This window comes from Triticum aestivum, chromosome 3B, assembly GCF_018294505.1.
Source record: "Triticum aestivum cultivar Chinese Spring chromosome 3B, IWGSC CS RefSeq v2.1, whole genome shotgun sequence".
NCBI lineage: Eukaryota > Viridiplantae > Streptophyta > Magnoliopsida > Poales > Poaceae > Triticum > Triticum aestivum.
In genome coordinates, this window is record NC_057801.1 from 580,889,656 (window position 1) to 580,907,094 (window position 17,439).

The window sequence follows — 17,439 nt, forward strand, 5'->3', positions numbered from 1 at the left end:
AAACACCAAATAACATTTATTTAGGTTCAAAACTAATCCTAAAAGTATAGGGAGTGTGCGATGATGATCATATCAATTTTGGAACCACTTCCAACACACATCGTCACTTCACCCTCAACTAGTCTCCATATATTCTGCAACTCCTATTTCGAGTTACTAAACTTAGCAACCAAACATGTATCAAATACCCAAGGGCTACTACGAGCACTAGTAAGGTATACATCAATAACATGTATATCAAATATACCTTTGTTCACTTTGTCATCCTTCTTATTTGCCAAATATTGGGGATAGTTCCGCTTCCAGTGACTATTTCCTTTGCAGTAGAAGCACTCAGTTTCAGGCTTAGGTCCAGCTTTAGGCTTCTTCATGGGAGTGAAAACTTGCTTGCCATTCTTCTTGAAGTCCCCTTTCTTTCCCTTTGCCCTTTTCTTGAAACTAGTGGTCTTGTTTAATCATCAACACTTGATGCTTTTTCTTGATTTCTACCTTCGTCGATTTCAGCATCACGAAGAGCTTGGGAATTGCTTTTGTCATCCCTTGCATGTTATAGTTCATCACGAAGGTCCAGTAAGTTGGTGATGGTGACTAGAGAACTCTGTCAATCACTATCTTATCTAGAAGATTAACTCCCACTTGATTCAAGCGGTTGTAGTATCCAGACATTCTGAGCACATGCTCACTAGCCGAGCTATTCTCCTCCATCTTTTAGGCGAAGTACTTGTCAGAGGTCTCATACCTCTCGACACGGGCATGAGTCTGAAATACCAGTTTCAGCTCTTGGAACATCTCATATGCTCTATGGCATTCAAAACATTTTTGAAGTCCCGGTTCTAAGCCGTAAAGTATGGTGCACTAAACTATCAAGTAGTCATCATATTGAGCTATCCAAATGTTCATAACGTCTGCATCTGCTCCTGCAATAGGTCTGTCACCTAGCCGTGCATCAAGGACATAATTCTTCTGTGCAGCAATAAGGATAAACCTCATATCACGGACCCAGTCCACATCATTCCTACTATCATCTTTCAACTTAGTTTTCTCTATGAACATATCAAAAAACATAGGAGAGCTACAACACGAGCTATTGATATACAACATAATTTGCAAATACTATTAGGACTAAGTTCATGATAAATTAAAGTTCAATTAATCATATTACTTAAGAACTCCCACTTAGATAGACATCCCTCAAGTTATCTAAATGATACGTGATCCAAATCAACTAAACCATGTCCGATCATCACGTGCCCTGTTCAAGAATTCATCCGATTAACCAGTTAACTTGCCGATTAATCCCTACTCATAGGGTCACCAAGTAGCCTATAAACCGATAAATCGTCCGATTAATTGATTAAATGGCCGATTAACTTGCTGATTAGCCGATTAATCCCCTACTCACCTGGCAACCGAGCAGCTACCAATTAACGATTTCCTTAACAATGATCATGTGAGATGGAGTAGTCATCAATGGTGAACATCTCTATGTTGATCATATCTACTATATGATTCACGTTCGACCTTGTCTGTACATGCTAGGCTCGTCAAGTTTAACCCAAGTATTCCACATGTGCAAAACTGGATTGCACCCGTTGTATGTGAACATAGAGCCTATCACACCCGATCATCACGTGGTGTCTCAGCACGGAGAACTTTTGCAACGGTGCATACTCGGGGAGAACACTTATACCTTGAAATTTAGTTAAGGGATCATCTTATAATGCTACCGCCGTACTAAGCAAAATAAGATGCATAAAGATAAACATCATATGCAATCAAAATATGTGACATGATATGGCCATCATCATCTTGTGCTTTTGATCTCCATCTCCAAAGCAACGTCATGATCTCCATTGTCACTGGCTCGACACCTTGATCTCCATCATAGCGTCATGGTCGTCTCGCCAACTATTGCTTCTACAACTATCGCTACCGCTTAGTGATAAAGTAAAGCAATTACATGGCGTTTGCATTTCATACAATAAAGTGACAACCATAAGGCTCCTGCCAGTTGCCGATAACTTTGACAAAACATGATCATCTCATACAACAACGTATATCACATCATGTCTTGACCATATCACATCACAACATGCCCTTCAAAAACAAGTTAGACACCCTCTACTTTGTTGTTGCAAGTTTTACATGGCTGCTACGGGCTTCTAGCAAGAACTGTTCTTACCTACGGCACAAAACCACAACTGTGATTTATCAAGTTTTCTGTTTTAACCTTCAACAAGGACCGGTGCAAAACTAGTTGCATGTCTGTCGGTGGAACCGGTCTCATGAACATGGTCATGTAAGGTTTGTCTGGGCCGCTTCATCCAACAATACCGCCGAATCAAAATAAGACATTGGTGGTAAGCAGTATGATGATCACTGCCCACAACTCTTTGTGTTCTACTCGTGCATATCATCTACGCATAGACCTGGATCGGATGCCACTGTTGGGAAACGTAGCATGCAATTTTTTAAAAATTCCTACGCTCACGCAAGATCTATCTACGAGATGCATAGCAACGAGAGGGGGAGAGTGTGTCCACATACTCTCCCAGACCGAAAGCGGAAGCGTTTGCTCAACGCGGTTGATGTAGTTGAACGTCTTCTTGTTTCGACCGATCGAGTACCGAACGTACGCCACCTCCGAGTTCTGCACACGTTCAGCGATGGCATCCCTCAAGCTCTTGATCCAGTAGAGGATCGAAGGAGTAGATGAGTTCCGTCAACACGACGGCGTGGTGACGGTGATGGTGATGTGATCCGCGCAGGGCTTCGCCTAAGCACCATGAGAATATGACCGGAGGCGTAAACTGTGGAGGGGGGGGGGCGCACACGGTTTAGAGCAATTGGTGTGTTCTCTACCCCCTCCCCCCCCCCCGTATATAAAGGAGGGAGGGAGAGGAGGCCTGGCCTAGGCACACCCCAAGTGGGAGGAGTCCCACTTGGGCTCCTAGTAGGATTCGACCCCCCTTCCTTTTACCGGAGGGAGAGGGGGGGAGAGGGAGTAAGAGAAGGAAAGGGGGGCCGCCCCCTTCCCTAATCCAATTCGGCCTCCTCCCTTGTGGGGGGCGCGCCAGCCCCTTGTGGGCTGGTTAGCCTCCCTCTTATGGCCCATATGGCCCATATCTTTCCCCGGGGGGTTCCGGTAACCCCTCCGGTACTCCGATATGTACCCGATTCATTCCGGAACACTTACGGTGTCCGAATACTACCTTCCAATATATCAATCTTTACCTCTCGACCATTTTGAGACTCCTTGTCATGTCTGTGATCTCATCCGGGACTCCTAACAACCTCCGATCACCAAAACACATAACTCATATAATACATATCGTCATCGAATGTTAACCGTGCGGACCCTACAGGTTCGAGAACTATGTAGACATGACTGAGACACCTCTCTGGTCAATAACCAATAGCGGAATCTGGATGCTCATATTGGTTCCCACATATTCTACGAAGATCTTTATCGGTCGAACCGCAATGTCAACATACATTATTCCCTTTGTCATCGGCATGTTACTTGCCTGAGATTCGATCATCGGTATCTTCATACCTAGTTCAATCTCGTTACTTGCAAGTCTCTTTACTTGTTCTGTAATGCGTCATCCCACAACTAACTCATTAGTTACATTGCTTGCAAGGCTTCATACGATGTGCATTACTGAGAGGGTCCAGAGATACCTCTCCGATACTCGGTGTGAAAAAGCCTAATCTCGATCTATGCCAACCCAACAAACATCTTCGGAGATACCTGTAGAGCATCTTTATAATCACCCAGTTACGTTATGACGTTTGATAGCACACAAGGCATTCCTCCGGTGTTCGGGAGTTGCATAATCTCATAGTGGGAGGAATATGTATTTGACATGAAGAAAACAGTAGCAATAAAACTGAACGATCATTATGCTATGCTAACGGATGGGTCTTGTCCATCACATCATTCTCCTAATGATGTGATCTCGTTCATGAAATGACAACACATGTTCATGGCTAGGAAACATAACCATCTTTGATCAACGAGCTAGTCTAGTAGAGGTATACTAAGGACACAATATTTTGTCTATGTATTCACACATGTATCAAGTTTTCGGTTAATACAATTCTAGCATGAAAAATAAACATTTATCATGATATAAGGAAATATAAAATAACAACTTTATTATTGCCTCTAGGGCATATTTCCTTCAATTGTTTTTTCTGTAAAATAGTAGAGGCAAGTCAGAGAGGTGCAGTAGGCACTATAGACAAAAGATTATAGATGATTACAGTAGATAATCACTGTAGATACAATGTTGTGCCAGTTCACTTTCGAAGGCAAGTCAGGGAAATGTAGCTCCACCTGACTTTGCTTCGTACGCCAAAGGATCTGGATCTGATGAATACACGTGCTCTCGAGTCTCGACCATCCGAACCTACATCCCGAACAAAACGCACAAAGAATGTCGATGAATAGGATGAGCTTGAGTTTAGCGAGCTTCTTTCGTAGGACCGAGTAATCCCTCGAACAGAAGGCAAAGTTAAAAAATCTACTTATCCTCCACAAACTATCTCTCATTTATTAAACACCTCCTGTGAGAGTGAAATTCAATTCTTTTGAACAACCATCTCTGTATGCTTCCAAAATATGAAGGATGCCTGAGTCAATTAGTTGAGCAAGAAAAAAAAATCAATTGTTATTCTCAGGAGCTCATTTTGTGCTTTGATCACTCTAGCCCCGATGATCCAAGAACAAAGCTTAGGAAGCAAATAACTCCGCTCTAGAGTCGATTAACCGAAAAGGCCTCCCATCATATGAAAGGTCGTACAGTGCACACGCTAACTCTAGAGCATGGGACAACACTAACCATCAGTGACCACACGGCTAACTAGAGAGTAATTGCAAAAACAACAGGTCAATATGTATCCATGTCACATTACACAACTATGCTCAAAACAACAGGTCAATATGTATCCATGTCACATTACACAACTATGCTCAAACAGTAAAAACGCTCGGAGCATAAGATTTTCGGCTCCATAACCCACAAGTCACCAAGTTTCAGAAGTAAGAGGACGGATCCAAGAGATGAAGGTCTCATCTAGAACAGAAGGAACGGAATATTGGATGGGTATAAAAGCAGTAACCCACCCTGCAGGGCTCTAGCGTCAAGCTCTCAAATTCATTGCTCTGAAAGCCATACCCCCTCAGTAGTCATCCGGGTCATCAGATGCGTCGCTGAACCCATCATCACTCTGTTTGCTGTCAGACTCACTCATTGCGTAAGGATCATACTCTCTCCATTCTGGATTTCTCTTCACCCTCTTCTCAAAGATGCGCAGCTCCTTCGACTGTTCCTCGTCGGCACGTATCCTCTCCGCACGGTCCCGCTTTTCAATTTCATCATAGAAGGCAATATTTATATTGTCTAGACTAATCCCATTGACTACCAGAACACTTAGCAGCTTATCGATTCTTCCATCACCCTCTGAACATTGTATGACAACACTTTCAAGGAGTGGACACTGGAAGGTCATCCCGTCAATTGGCATGCAATCTATTTCCGCTCCTTCATCAAGCTAGAGATAAACAGAAAACAAAAGGAGAGGATATATTTTAGCAAAACTTCTCAATATAATAAATGCAATAGATATTACATGCAGCATACCGGCCTATGCATCAAAGTGAGTTCTTCTAGCCTCGGTGAAAGCTGGAGGAAGCGAAGCACAACGTACAAGTCCTCAGTTAAAAACCATTCGCCAATCTCAAGAGTTGTGAGGCTTTCAAACGCTGAACATGTTGGCAGCTCCTTTTCCAACATAACCTTGCATTGAGTGAGCGAGTGAGTTATGACTAGGACAAACCTAAAGCAACTACAATACCGATAACACCGTATCATTAACTTGAACGAAAGAGTGCAAACATCAAAATTGTTGCATCATGAAAATGTAGCAATACAAGACAAGACATCATGAAAATGTAGCAATACAAAACTGTTGCATCATAATTGATAATTGATATTCAGCTATAAGAAGTCAACAGACCAAATTTCCCACTACGAAAATTGTGAATTTTGTTACAGTTGAGAAAACATGCAAGTGGTTAAAGCCTCCCAAATAACTAAGTGTAAGCTCATAAAAAACGAAAACTGCCAATTTTGTTACAGTTGAGAAAATATGTAAGCTTATCAAACACAATGTCTCAAGCTCATTTTTTTTCTCTTCCATCTGCTTATGCACAGCACGTAACTAAGTGGTTAAAGCTTAAAAGTATCCATATCAAACAGAATTAAATTTCATATCCAGGTTCAAGTCCTGGAAACAGCCTCTTACAGAAATGTAGGGAAAGGCTGCGTACTATAGACCCAAAGTGGTCGGACCCTTCCCTGGACCCTGCGCAAGCGGGAGCTACATGCACCAGGTTGCCCTTTTATCCAGGTTTCACACTCTGAATGCTTCCATCATATCTGATCCACTTTTACTTCTACTGAAAGTGTGCTCTATTTTGATGGACATAACAAAGGTAAGAAAATCAAATTGTGGAACAGATCAGTATAGAAAAATATTGAACCAACTCCAATAGTTGTTTGTTAGAATTTAGACCAACATAAGAGCATCCTAGCAGATCCAGTAAAAACGGTCAAACCTTCAGATTTACTGTACAGGTTGGAAAAAAAACACCGAATAGATCCTGTAAAATAGCATACCCCATATTTTTTTACAGGTTCCCGTATATTAGAGCAACCATCTGTCATATTTGGAGGATTCAAACCGTTTTTTGAGGATCCCATAAAACCGGTCAACACTGGAGCAGGGGGCCTGGCAACGCCGCGTGCGAGCAGCGAGCAGGCGGAGGAGCTCGGCAGCGGCTGGCCGGAGCATCGCCAGAGCATGCGGCGGGACGGAGCATCGACGGAAAGTCGCTGGAGCAGGCAGCAGGCCAGAGCGGCGCCGGAGTAGGCGGCAGGCCGGAGCGGCGCCGTTCCAGCCGGCCGGAGTTCGAGTCCGTCCATGCGTGCGTCGGGGAAGAAGCGTGAGGAGAAAACAAAGAAAAAAACTTTTATTGTACGGGTTTATGGGATCTGTTCCGCCCGATGCCCCGCGGTACCGTAAATTCGTTATAAGGGGACCTGTAAACTGTTTTTACAGGTGGTGTTTTTACGGGATCTGCTAGAGATGCTCTAAATATTAGTACTAATTCAAAGTTAATGGAGCAATATGATGAAGTCATGGATATTAGGTTTTGCATTCAAAATGATCAGATCCACTTTAGCAGCAAGAATATAACAAAATGTACACCCAAATCATTGAGCACCAGCACTTAGATTTTACCTTTTTGTTGCAGCAGAAGTGTTTCAACTATTAAGTAAAACTACTTTGTTTACTTCCATTTTGTTCTGGAAACATGGTAGTAATAAATTTTACATTAACGACTACAAACAACAGCAACGGTTGAATAATGTAAGAAGTTTTATAATTCATTTTTTATATAGTTTAACAAGAATAATAAAAGAATGTGTGTTCTAGCAAAAATAAAGATAAAAAACAACAGATAGAACCGCAGGCTTGTCTTTTCAAAAGCCATACCTTTATGTCAGAACCAAATAATGCAAGCTTCTTGGCATACTTAAGAACTCCAGTGAACTTTGATTCACAATCAAATGTATACCCACAAGTATCTATGCGTGCGCTCTCTAGAGATGGCTGGTCTCTCCAGGAAATAGCTTCCAGTGAACATCCCGTGCACTCAAAGCTAATGAGATGAGGGGCAGCAATTGTGAATCCATCGCACTCATCTAGGAAGCCATCAAGGGTTAGCCTTTTTAATGCTTTTGAGGCTATGAGATCAAGATGCATCGCAGAGTCTATCAAATTCAAGTCTTCTAGGCCAGGGCTCCAGGCAATGAATCTGTTCAGAGAAAGCTCATCCACTTCCACGTCGCGCAGAGTAAGTTTCTTGAGAGAAGGAAGATTGATTATGTCAGGCAGTACAAGTCCCGTGTGGTCATAATCTCGGTAGGGAGCATTACCCCACTGCAAATTTAGCTCCTGAAGCGAGCGGCAGGTGAAAATGGCAGGAGGTAAAACAGTCTTATCATATAGACAAAGTTTCACGTCAAGCACTTTAACATTATGCTTCACCGCATAGCCAATCCACATTCTGACATCATTGCAGTTCAGGGGACCATGAGGATTCCAATGCAGCTGGAATGTTTGCAAGTCTACTTTCCGACGGACAAGCAATAGGTTGTTAACAAAACGAGTAAACTTCTCGACCTTCCAATGTTCGAAATCTCTGTAATCAAGGCGTATGAACTGCAGGCTTTCACACAGTTCCATCCACTTCCTAGACACCCTGCGCATGCGAACAACAGTTCTAATCCACACGCAAGACAGGATTTTCTGGAGGATGTCTTCAGGCAGCTCGCTGATCAGATCACTTTCAGTCTCAGTATCACTCTCCATGGCATGCTCGTCAGCTGACGACTCCATAGCAACCCTACCTCAGATTTCTTACCTAAAGGCTTCAAAACCTGCCATGTGTGTACATATTCCACAATTAGTACATGAAGTAATGAGGCCCGGCCCAGGGCAGATATCAATTGCCGCAAAAAGTGTCCATGTTATCAATGCTGCATCAGTATGAAGGTTTTACTTGTTCAGCTGGGTTGTTCGCAGAAAGCAATGCAGGTTTGGTTAGTTCTTATAACGGTTACGATCTTATCACCAAATTAGGGAAGCAGAGCAATTCCCAGCCTCCCCTGTGTATTGCGTTCCTACCAAAACTTTTCTGCATACCACAACAGGGCACTACATTCTCTAGCAATTTAATAGACAGAGTAAAACATTTTGCTCGGCATCGAGCATTTTCTAGCCAAGTAATGAATAGTAGATATCCAAATTTCCAATCCATGACGAGTTTTTGTTGTTGTTGTTGTAATCAGAGGCGGAGCTACAGGGCGGCGGCCCACCCTGGAATTTTGGTCCGGCCTTTATACCTATGCAGTTAGAGATGCGTCGGAGAGAAAAAGAAAAGCCAAATAACACTTGACCCAACAAGCAACAACGCATGCATCCACCACTTCAAGTCTGCACCACATCGAGCCTTCCCGCCCACGATGCCCAGCCGCCTCCGTCCCCGCCCGCCTCGCCGCTTCCGCGCGACCCTATCAGCCTCGCCGCTCGCCCGGACGCCCACGAGCCTCTTCTTCCCTCCTGCTTCTCCGCCATCCACCTGGCCCTCGCAGCCAGCCTCACCCTTCGCGCGTCCGCGACCCCCAGCGGGCTGCGGCCTTGGCCCTGGCCGCCCGGCGCTTGGAGCAAGCCGCCGCCGCCCGCCGCCCAGACCACATCTCAGGTCTCCAGCACTCCCGGTGGTCGTCAGATTTGAGGTCGCCACTGCCGAACCCCCAATTGATTTAGAGTTTGTTCTTTGTTGTGCTATCCACTGTCCAGAACACGAATCAACAAACACATAGTGCAAATAATTTTGCACATCATTTCTGTTCAATTATGTCATTATGTTTGATAAAGGAAAGTTATTATTGCAAAATTACTGAAGAATGAAGAGGACCACGGACACTGCTTTTGTAGATCTGGTATGTAGATACGAAGATACGGGATTTCTATGTGGGATTATTGATAATTAGTTAGAAAATTCACATGTCATAGATGTCAAAAAAAATTAGGAGGACCACCCTGTCTTCAAATCCTAGATCCGCCACTGGTTTTAATACCAACACCAATAGGGATTATCTAAGAACCAGATTATCACCAGAGCTCACCGTAGGACGAGTTTGGCATGGCAGATTTAAGCAGTTTGGCATGCTGTTGCGCATAGATCAGCAGGGGGAAACGCGACGTGTCTACAGAGAGGGGGAAATGGGATCTTTGGGCAAGAAAAAGATCTGAGATGCTTACGAGAAACGGCTGGCAGAGAGGTGTTCCGTTCTCACCGGCAAGGGAAGAGGAGAGCTCCCTCGGAGTCGCCGACGGCAGCGGCGACCTGAGGCCGAGGGCTTCTCTAGGGTTAGGTGGGTTCGAGGCTCGGGGTGTGGCGTGCCACCGGACTGATATGTCTCCTGCCACTGCCAGGCTTCAATAAGGAGTTTATTAATTATCCTTTGGATTAAACACAAGATAAAAATAAGGTGTGACCAGCTCTCATCTAGATAAGAATTAATTAAGTCTCATTTAACTCTACATCATTTGATTTCATGCGAGACCTATGCATTTTTTTCCTTTTTTTAATCAAATGATATACTAGAAATTAGATGGGACATAGCAAATCCAACAGAAATAACATATCCTCCTCCCACGAACTATGGCTCGTTTATTGAACCCATCGACGAGATTGAACTCAACCTGAATATCCAAAAATGGTTATGACTGGCAAGCACTCATTTTGTGCTTCCAACTGGCTTTGCCCCAGCCTGACTTGATTCTAGGAACAAAGCTAAAGAAGATAATGCCTTGATCCACTCGATTTCGATAGCCTACCCAAAACGTCTTATAATTTGGGACAGTCCGATCCAAATTAATTGGCAGCTTTAGTACAACTTTGTTGAATTCGAGGGAGTACTACATTTTAGGTCTCAATTGGTTCATGGGTAGAAAAATTATAGGAATAGAAAAATCATAGGAAATTAGATGACATGCATCTCAAATCTTATGAATACGAAAAGAAAAAAGATGTTCTTTGGTTCACATCATAGGATTTTTTTTTCATCGAGTCTAGGCTAATGTTTATTTTTTCTATGAAATGTAAAGGATAGAAGAATTCCTTCATAGGAAACCAAAGGGCTCTGAAGGAATTTTCCCCATAGAAATCATATCCTATGAAATTCCTGCAAAATTCCTCTGAACCAAAGGAGGCTTTAACCTGCGAGTAAAATACATTTCACCATTTGCAGGGGTTAAAACTTAAAACGATTCAACTAAATCCTTTGGAATATGACTAGCCAACCCTCAAGACTAGCCAACCTCTGCAGTCTACTCAACCTCCAAACGGCCTGATTCTATTAGAATTAGTACAGAGCTGCAAGAATATGTACAATGGCATACGGTTTGCCCTCCATTCATTTGATAACCATTCTTAAGCAAAAACAAAAAACAAAAACAACAACAACAACAACAACAACAACAACAACAACAACAACAAATTCTTTTTTTTTGCGGGATAAAATACAACAAATTCTACAGCTTTATATTCTAGTCAGTGGCCCCATGTGTAAGGAACTAGACTAATGGCTACTAGTATATCAAACATCTGCTGCTATATTTTTAGAAACTGCACTACCCTTCCATTTCTTCAAATTTGGATGGTCCATGGAAACAATTGAGTTCTCACAACTAATTGCTGGATTCACCAATCGTAATCTGGTTGGTATTTAACAAAAATGCAGGCAACAGCTGTCATCATGTCCTCGGTCTTAACTGATAGTATTTCACACCATAACCTACTGTGGATGCCATTGTTGTAGTAGCAACCAGCCAACTGCAGTTATAAAACAAATATTTAGCATGAAACACTGCAAGCACAATACTCTATAATATTTTATATAAACTATGTTTTTTAACAATCATCACTTATTGATGTTCGAGTATTCTTCTGTTTTGGTATTATTTTCCTGAAATTATCAAATTCACATAGGAGATGCTTCTGGGTTATGAGTTATGACTGATATAAATAGTGGTTTGACTGGTGCAACATAAAAGTATAATTTCATTGAAAAAAAACATTTTACCAAACTACAAATACCAGGGCAGACAAAAGTTTGAAAAACAGATTACCCCAAGTATGTAATATAATTCTGAGTCTCCTCTGTGCCGAATTCTGGCTGAAGGAGTGCACCAGCAACCAACATCAACTGAAATACTGTATTTACCTGCATTAAAAAATTATTGTCATATGTGTCAAAGGTCCACAGGATCAAATAATGTGAGAACATAGTGACATACCTTGCTGATGAAAAGAGGTTGAACCTTCTCACGCTGAATTGCATCTAAGTTACAAAAGTCTGACCAACTGTTCCACTGGCGCGAGGATAATCAGGGTAGAATTCATTTAAACACTTCAAATCAAATATATACCTAATTTTGTGCAAGTAGTACCTTCCATCCTAGGCTGGATGCTCGTTTGTAGAAAGCCCCACCCACCAGGAGAAAGTCTCTTGCAACCACCAGGCCAACAAGGCCAGCTTCAAGCAGAGCAATCAAAGTGCAACATCATTGATTGATTCGTCAAATTATTCAGTTAAGGGCAAGAATAGCAGGACAACATAATGATCTATCAGCAATCATCATCACTGTATTTTTACTTAGATGAAGCTGGTGAATGGTTTTAGACATTCAGAGTATCGCACAATGTCTCTGGTTGGGATTGACATTATACACGGGGATGCAAGCAAGCTGTGTAGCAAAGATAGAAAAATGAAGAGAATATGTGCTGAGCTACTCACGATGTAAGAGCTCCTTCTCAACCATTGCTACAGCAACACAGCAAATCAACACCTAAGCAACACAACAAATACCGCAGGTCAGCTTAACAGCACAGATATAATTTTATAAAGAAACATAAAGTTTATAAATATGGATTTGAAGTTTGAACCTTGTCAGCCAATGGGTCCAGATATGAACCAATTACAGAATTGATGCCCATCTTTCTTGCTAAAAAACCATCCAACTATTGTCAGAGAGAAATGATGAGTGAGGTTTTTAACATATGGTGTTAGTATGGTCGAAATATTAGAAGGGTGTAATCCTACCCAATCACTTGCACCAGACAAAGCTAATGTGCCAAAAGCAGGAAGATACCATTCATTCATAATCATCCTACATAGCATATGTAAATAATCAGAACCAGAACCATGGATAAGAAAGATATATATAATCATGGCCCTATATGTCTAAAATATTATGTGGCAAGACAACATATCCAAAACCGAAAATTAATCAACATATACAAAGTACAAACATGGGCATCCTTTATTTGACAGCAATTGCATGCTCTGATACCTAGAGACCGAATAATTCGAAATCACTGTTAGAACATCCAAAAAAGCTAATTAGACATTAACCCCAATTTTAGACCTCCTGTAATGAAGCAAAACAACACAAAAACTAACAGGAGGATAGTGCACTGTTGAAGTATAGAACAATACGCCTACGGCCTGGCAACTTCTTCAGATTTGACACTGACAATCATTGCTGGTTAAGCAGTGCATCTGATTCTAATGTGAAGAACAAACAATAGGTTTACTCAGCCCTTTATGTTATATCATGTCACATAGACACAAGAACAAAACATTTCAGTGTCTTTTGTCTAACATGGTTCAAAGCTGACTGGTCAAACATGTATTTACATGACCAAAGAGAACATGACGAAAGGTTCAATGATTGGTTAACATGTTTTGACTACAGGCCCCACAACCTTGGTGACAACTAACAAGTTCACACGTCGTATATAATATCATGACTCAATTTGTAGCCTGGCAGCCTCTCGCTCTCCTGAAATGTAAATATTTCGAGTTCTCGGTTCCGTAAGATATGGCATACAAAAGCAAATCAGCTATGCCTATGTAAAACTTGAAATACAATTGATTCTAAGACATACATAAGGCCTCAACAATACATAGCATCAGATATTTGATTCCTTTTAGGCTACCACATTCAGATCTACATCGTCAGATGTGCAGCAACATAATTTTAAATAGCTGGTTTGCACAGAAATGAGTGCTAATCCAACAAGTATGCATGAGACTGATTTTTTTCATGAGGTACCCGTGCACAAGCGCAGTCACCTATGAAAAATAACAGAGCATGGTGATTTATGGCATCAAGCCTGCACACACTTCCTATTCGATTCAATTAACATGCCTGATTAGCAAATCTGAACTATGTATTAACACGGTGAGTACTGAATGCAGTATCAAGTAAACATCAGAGCAGTGGCATTCTGATCGAGAAATCCAACCATCAAACTTAAGCACCTATGTTAATGCATCCGGTTCGACAGCATAGTGACACCTGAAGGTAAAGAACTCACCATCCAATGAGCGGCCCCGACGCCATGCGCCCGATCGACACCAAATTGGGCAGATTCAGAAACTTCTCGCCTCCACCCGCACCCGCAGCCTCGCCTCCGTAGACCCGCTTGGGCTCCCACCGCACCGCGTCCGCGAGAACCTGCGCACCTCCGCCGGCAATGGCGCGAGCCCTGTGGAGCTTCGAGCGGAAAGCGGCGGCGGTTGTGAACGGCGTGGCGGACCGCGAGAGAGCCCATGGGGAAGAGGAGGGAAGCAGCGGTCCGCTGCGGGGGCGGGCGAGGACGCGGGGGTGCGCGGCCGCGGCCGCGGCGGCGAAGGGGGAGGGGGCGGGAGGGACGGCGGCGCGGAAGGGGGCGGAGAGGGTGTAGTGGGAGAGGAGAGGCTTCGGATTCAGGTGGGCGGGGTTCCTACGGAGGAGAGGGTTTAGGGTTCTGAGGAAGGCCATGTCCGTGGACCGTGGAGCATTGGAGGGGGGCTCGGGCAGTCTTTCGGGATCCTTGGGGAGGGGGAGGAGAGCTTCTTGCACTTGGGGTTGGACTTGGTGGTGTTCTCGAGGAAGATGACCGGGAGTGGAGCGGCGGCGGCTGGTAGGTGGGGCCGCCGTCTGTGGTACACCGTACACGCTCCTTCTTCTCCAGCCCTTAAGGAGGTGTACCGTTGTAAAAGCATCTATAGCGGCGCACATCAAATTCGATCCTTCAAATTGTCACGTACACTTTCGGGCGCTCCGCCTGCTCAATCTGAAACCGGCGCTCCGGCATTAGCATAACATACGTGGTTATCTTTTGTCGAACCATGACGAAACCGAAGGGCGTGGGAAGAGCGACGGAGCGGGAGAGAGGTGGATGGACTCGGGCTGGCGACGCAGAGGGGGGAGGTGGATGTGGCTTGGGGGGGGGGGATGTCTTCTGACCTAAATAGCCTGATTGGCATCAAGCGTCGAGCGAAGCGGCGGCACGCGGCGTTCACACCCCCTACCGGAGGAGACGTCTGTCGAACCACCAGGTTTCGGGCGATTTCGGGTGGGACCTAGTCGTCAGTCTGACGTGGTGGACGAGACGAATTGAAATGCAACCTATTATTAATGAGATGGCAAGAAAGCTAAAAGGGTGGAAATGGAAGCTCTTATACAATTCTAGGGGCCTATTTTGAATAATTCAACACTAACCTCTACTACAACACATTTTTTCACAAGCGTCATCACTAACAAATGGGTTGTAGGGGAGATGGATAAAATTAGGAGAGACTTTCTCTATAATGCTAAGGACGCTCGTCGTGGAAAATTCCTAGTCAACTGGAAAAGGATTTGCAAGCAAAAGAAGCTAGTAGGGATTAGTATTAAACACGTCTCATGCTACAACAAAGCCTTGTGTGTCGCTAGCCTTGTTTGGACTATGGGATGATCTGCACCCATTATTTGCCACTGCTCTACCATGTGATTAGATGGAGTTTTTCTCTGTATGTACCGATATTGAGCTCGTCAATGATGGTCGGGACAAAATATGGGTTGGCCAATAGCTTCACGGTCACGTGTTGAAAGACCTCGCCCTTAGTATATGCTCTGACTAGCAGAAACAAACATGCCAGTTAAGGAGGCCCTAGTTAAGAATAGATGGATGTGTGGTCTTCATAAAATCCCATGGTGCTTATGGATGGATTCATCTTTCTATGGGAAAAGGTGTAGAAGATGCTATTATCCACCGAGCCCGTAGGATCCTCTGGAAGATCACAAGAGATGGTTGCTACTCAGTAGCTTCGAGATATGACTTCTAGGTTTTAGGGATATTGCTTGAGCCTCTCCTAAACATGATGCGGAAGATTATGGATGATCGCAAAGTCAGAGCGAACATGTGGTTGCTGATCCAAAAAATGGTAGGACCTGCATCATTTGCAGGCTAGAGTCTTTGGAGTTCTAGCTAGTGAATAGGCATGTGTCTCTGAGTTATCTTCTCCATATATGATCAATATACATGTAACTCGAGTCCCCTTCTCTAATGAAAAAGCAAAGCACATGCTATTGGGCATCAATAAAACATCTCATAAAAAACAATTTTGTATTAGTGTTTGATTTGACATGAAAGATAAATAGTTTACACATGATCATGGTCGTACCTCCACAAAACTATGGAACAACGGAACCACCATTGTCATCAACAAAACAACAAAATGGCCTCACTCACTCATCGAAAGTCCACATGACTTCCTCTATTAACTAAGAAAAGGAGAATTGTCTAGTTAACTGGAAAAAATCACGCAGAAACATTACTTACTGATGTCTACTACATGACCTTCTTCTTGTAGACGTTGTTGGGCCTCCAAGTGCAGAGGTTTGTAGGACAGTAGCAAATTTCCCTCAAGTGGATGACCTAAGGTTTATCAATCCGTAGGAGGCGTAGGATGAAGATGGTCTCTCTCAAACAACCCTGCAACCAAATAACAAAGAGTCTCTTGTGTCCCCAACACACTCAATACAATGGTAAATTGTATAGGTGCACTAGTTCGGCGAAGAGATGGTGATACAAGTGCAATATGGATGGTAGATATAGGTTTTTGTAATCTGAAATTATAAAAACAGCAAGGTAACTAATGATAAAAGTGAGCACAGACGGTATTGCAATGCTAGGAAACAAGGCCTAGAGTTCATACTTTCACTAGTGCAAGTTCTCTCAACAACGATAACATAATTAGATCATATAGCAATCCCTCAACGTGCAACAAAGAGTCACTCCAAATCACTAATAGCGGAGAGCAAATGAAGAGATTATTGTAGGGTACGAAACCACCTCAAAGTTATTCTTTCTGATCGATCTATTCAAGAGTCTGTAATAAAATAACACGAAGCTATTCTTTCCGTTCGATCTATCCTAGAGTTCGTACTAGAATAACACCTTAAGACACAAATCAACCAAAACCCTAATGTCACCTAGATACTCCAATGTCACCTCAAGTATCCGCGGGTATGATTATACGATATGCATCACACAATCTCAGATTCATCTATTCAAACCAACACAAAGTACTTCAATGAGTGCCCGGAAGTTTCTACCGGAGAGTCAAGACGAAAACGTGTGCCAACCCCTATGCATAAGTTCACAAGGTCACAGAACCCGCAAGTTGATCACCAAAACATACATCAAGTAGATCACGTGAATATCCCATTGTCACCACAGATAAGCACATGCAAGACATACATCAAGTGTTCTCAAATCCTTAAAGACTCAATCTGATAAGATAACTTCAAAGGGAAAACTCAATCTATTACAAGAGAGTAGAGGGGGGGAAACATCATAAGATCCAACTATAATAGCAAAGCTCGCGGTGCATCAAGATCGTGCCAAATCAAGAACACGAGAGAGAGAGAGAGAGAGAGATCAAACACATAGCTATTGGTACATACCCTCAGCCCCGAGGG

At 43.1% G+C, this 17,439-nt stretch overlaps 2 protein-coding genes across 4 annotated transcripts; both read right to left on the bottom strand.

The window, feature by feature from the left end:
• Positions 1-4,879: 4,879 nt before the first annotated feature.
• LOC123071047 (F-box/FBD/LRR-repeat protein At1g78750) lies at positions 4,880-10,097 on the bottom strand. Of its 3 annotated transcripts, none has more exons than XM_044494509.1 (4): positions 9,901-10,097; positions 7,567-8,513; positions 5,649-5,804; positions 4,880-5,559 (listed from the first exon to the last, which is right to left on the bottom strand). In XM_044494509.1, exons 2-4 carry the CDS (start codon positions 8,470-8,472, stop codon positions 5,188-5,190), a joined length of 1,434 nt encoding a protein of 477 aa, XP_044350444.1. In that variant the 5' UTR covers positions 8,473-8,513; positions 9,901-10,097; the 3' UTR covers positions 4,880-5,187. The 3 variants fall into 3 exon arrangements, with proteins under 3 accessions (XP_044350444.1, XP_044350445.1, XP_044350446.1); XM_044494510.1 differs by having other exon boundaries at positions 9,936-10,079; XM_044494511.1 differs by having other exon boundaries at positions 9,765-10,061.
• A 1,027-nt stretch (positions 10,098-11,124) lies between these two features.
• Positions 11,125-14,594, bottom strand: LOC123071048 (CDP-diacylglycerol--glycerol-3-phosphate 3-phosphatidyltransferase 1, chloroplastic). Its single transcript, XM_044494512.1, has 8 exons — positions 14,027-14,594; positions 12,747-12,813; positions 12,590-12,664; positions 12,441-12,492; positions 12,094-12,179; positions 11,941-12,015; positions 11,773-11,867; positions 11,125-11,476 (listed from the first exon to the last, which is right to left on the bottom strand). The coding sequence occupies exons 1-8, from the start codon at positions 14,470-14,472 to the stop codon at positions 11,398-11,400; spliced, it is 975 nt and encodes a 324-aa protein (XP_044350447.1). The 5' UTR covers positions 14,473-14,594; the 3' UTR covers positions 11,125-11,397.
• Positions 14,595-17,439: the final 2,845 nt, after the last annotated feature.

What these genes read in the sequence shown, in the direction of transcription:
- LOC123071047 (XM_044494509.1), bottom strand. Translation starts at nt 8,472, where the DNA reads ATGGAGTCGTCAGCTGACGAGCATGCCATGGAGAGTGATACTGAGACT. An exon ending in TATTTGGTTCTGACATAAAG is followed by an intron (nt 5,805 to 7,566) that starts GTATGGCTTTTG and finishes ACTCAATGCAAG; the next exon opens with GTTATGTTGGAAAAGGAGCT. An exon ending in TCACTTTGATGCATAGGCCG is followed by an intron (nt 5,560 to 5,648) that starts GTATGCTGCATG and finishes GTTTATCTCTAG; the next exon opens with CTTGATGAAGGAGCGGAAAT.
- LOC123071048 (XM_044494512.1), bottom strand. Translation starts at nt 14,472, where the DNA reads ATGGCCTTCCTCAGAACCCTAAACCCTCTCCTCCGTAGGAACCCCGCC. An exon ending in TCGGGGCCGCTCATTGGATG is followed by an intron (nt 12,814 to 14,026) that starts GTGAGTTCTTTA and finishes TATGCTATGTAG; the next exon opens with GATGATTATGAATGAATGGT. An exon ending in AATTATATTACATACTTGGG is followed by an intron (nt 11,477 to 11,772) that starts GTAATCTGTTTT and finishes TTATAACTGCAG; the next exon opens with TTGGCTGGTTGCTACTACAA.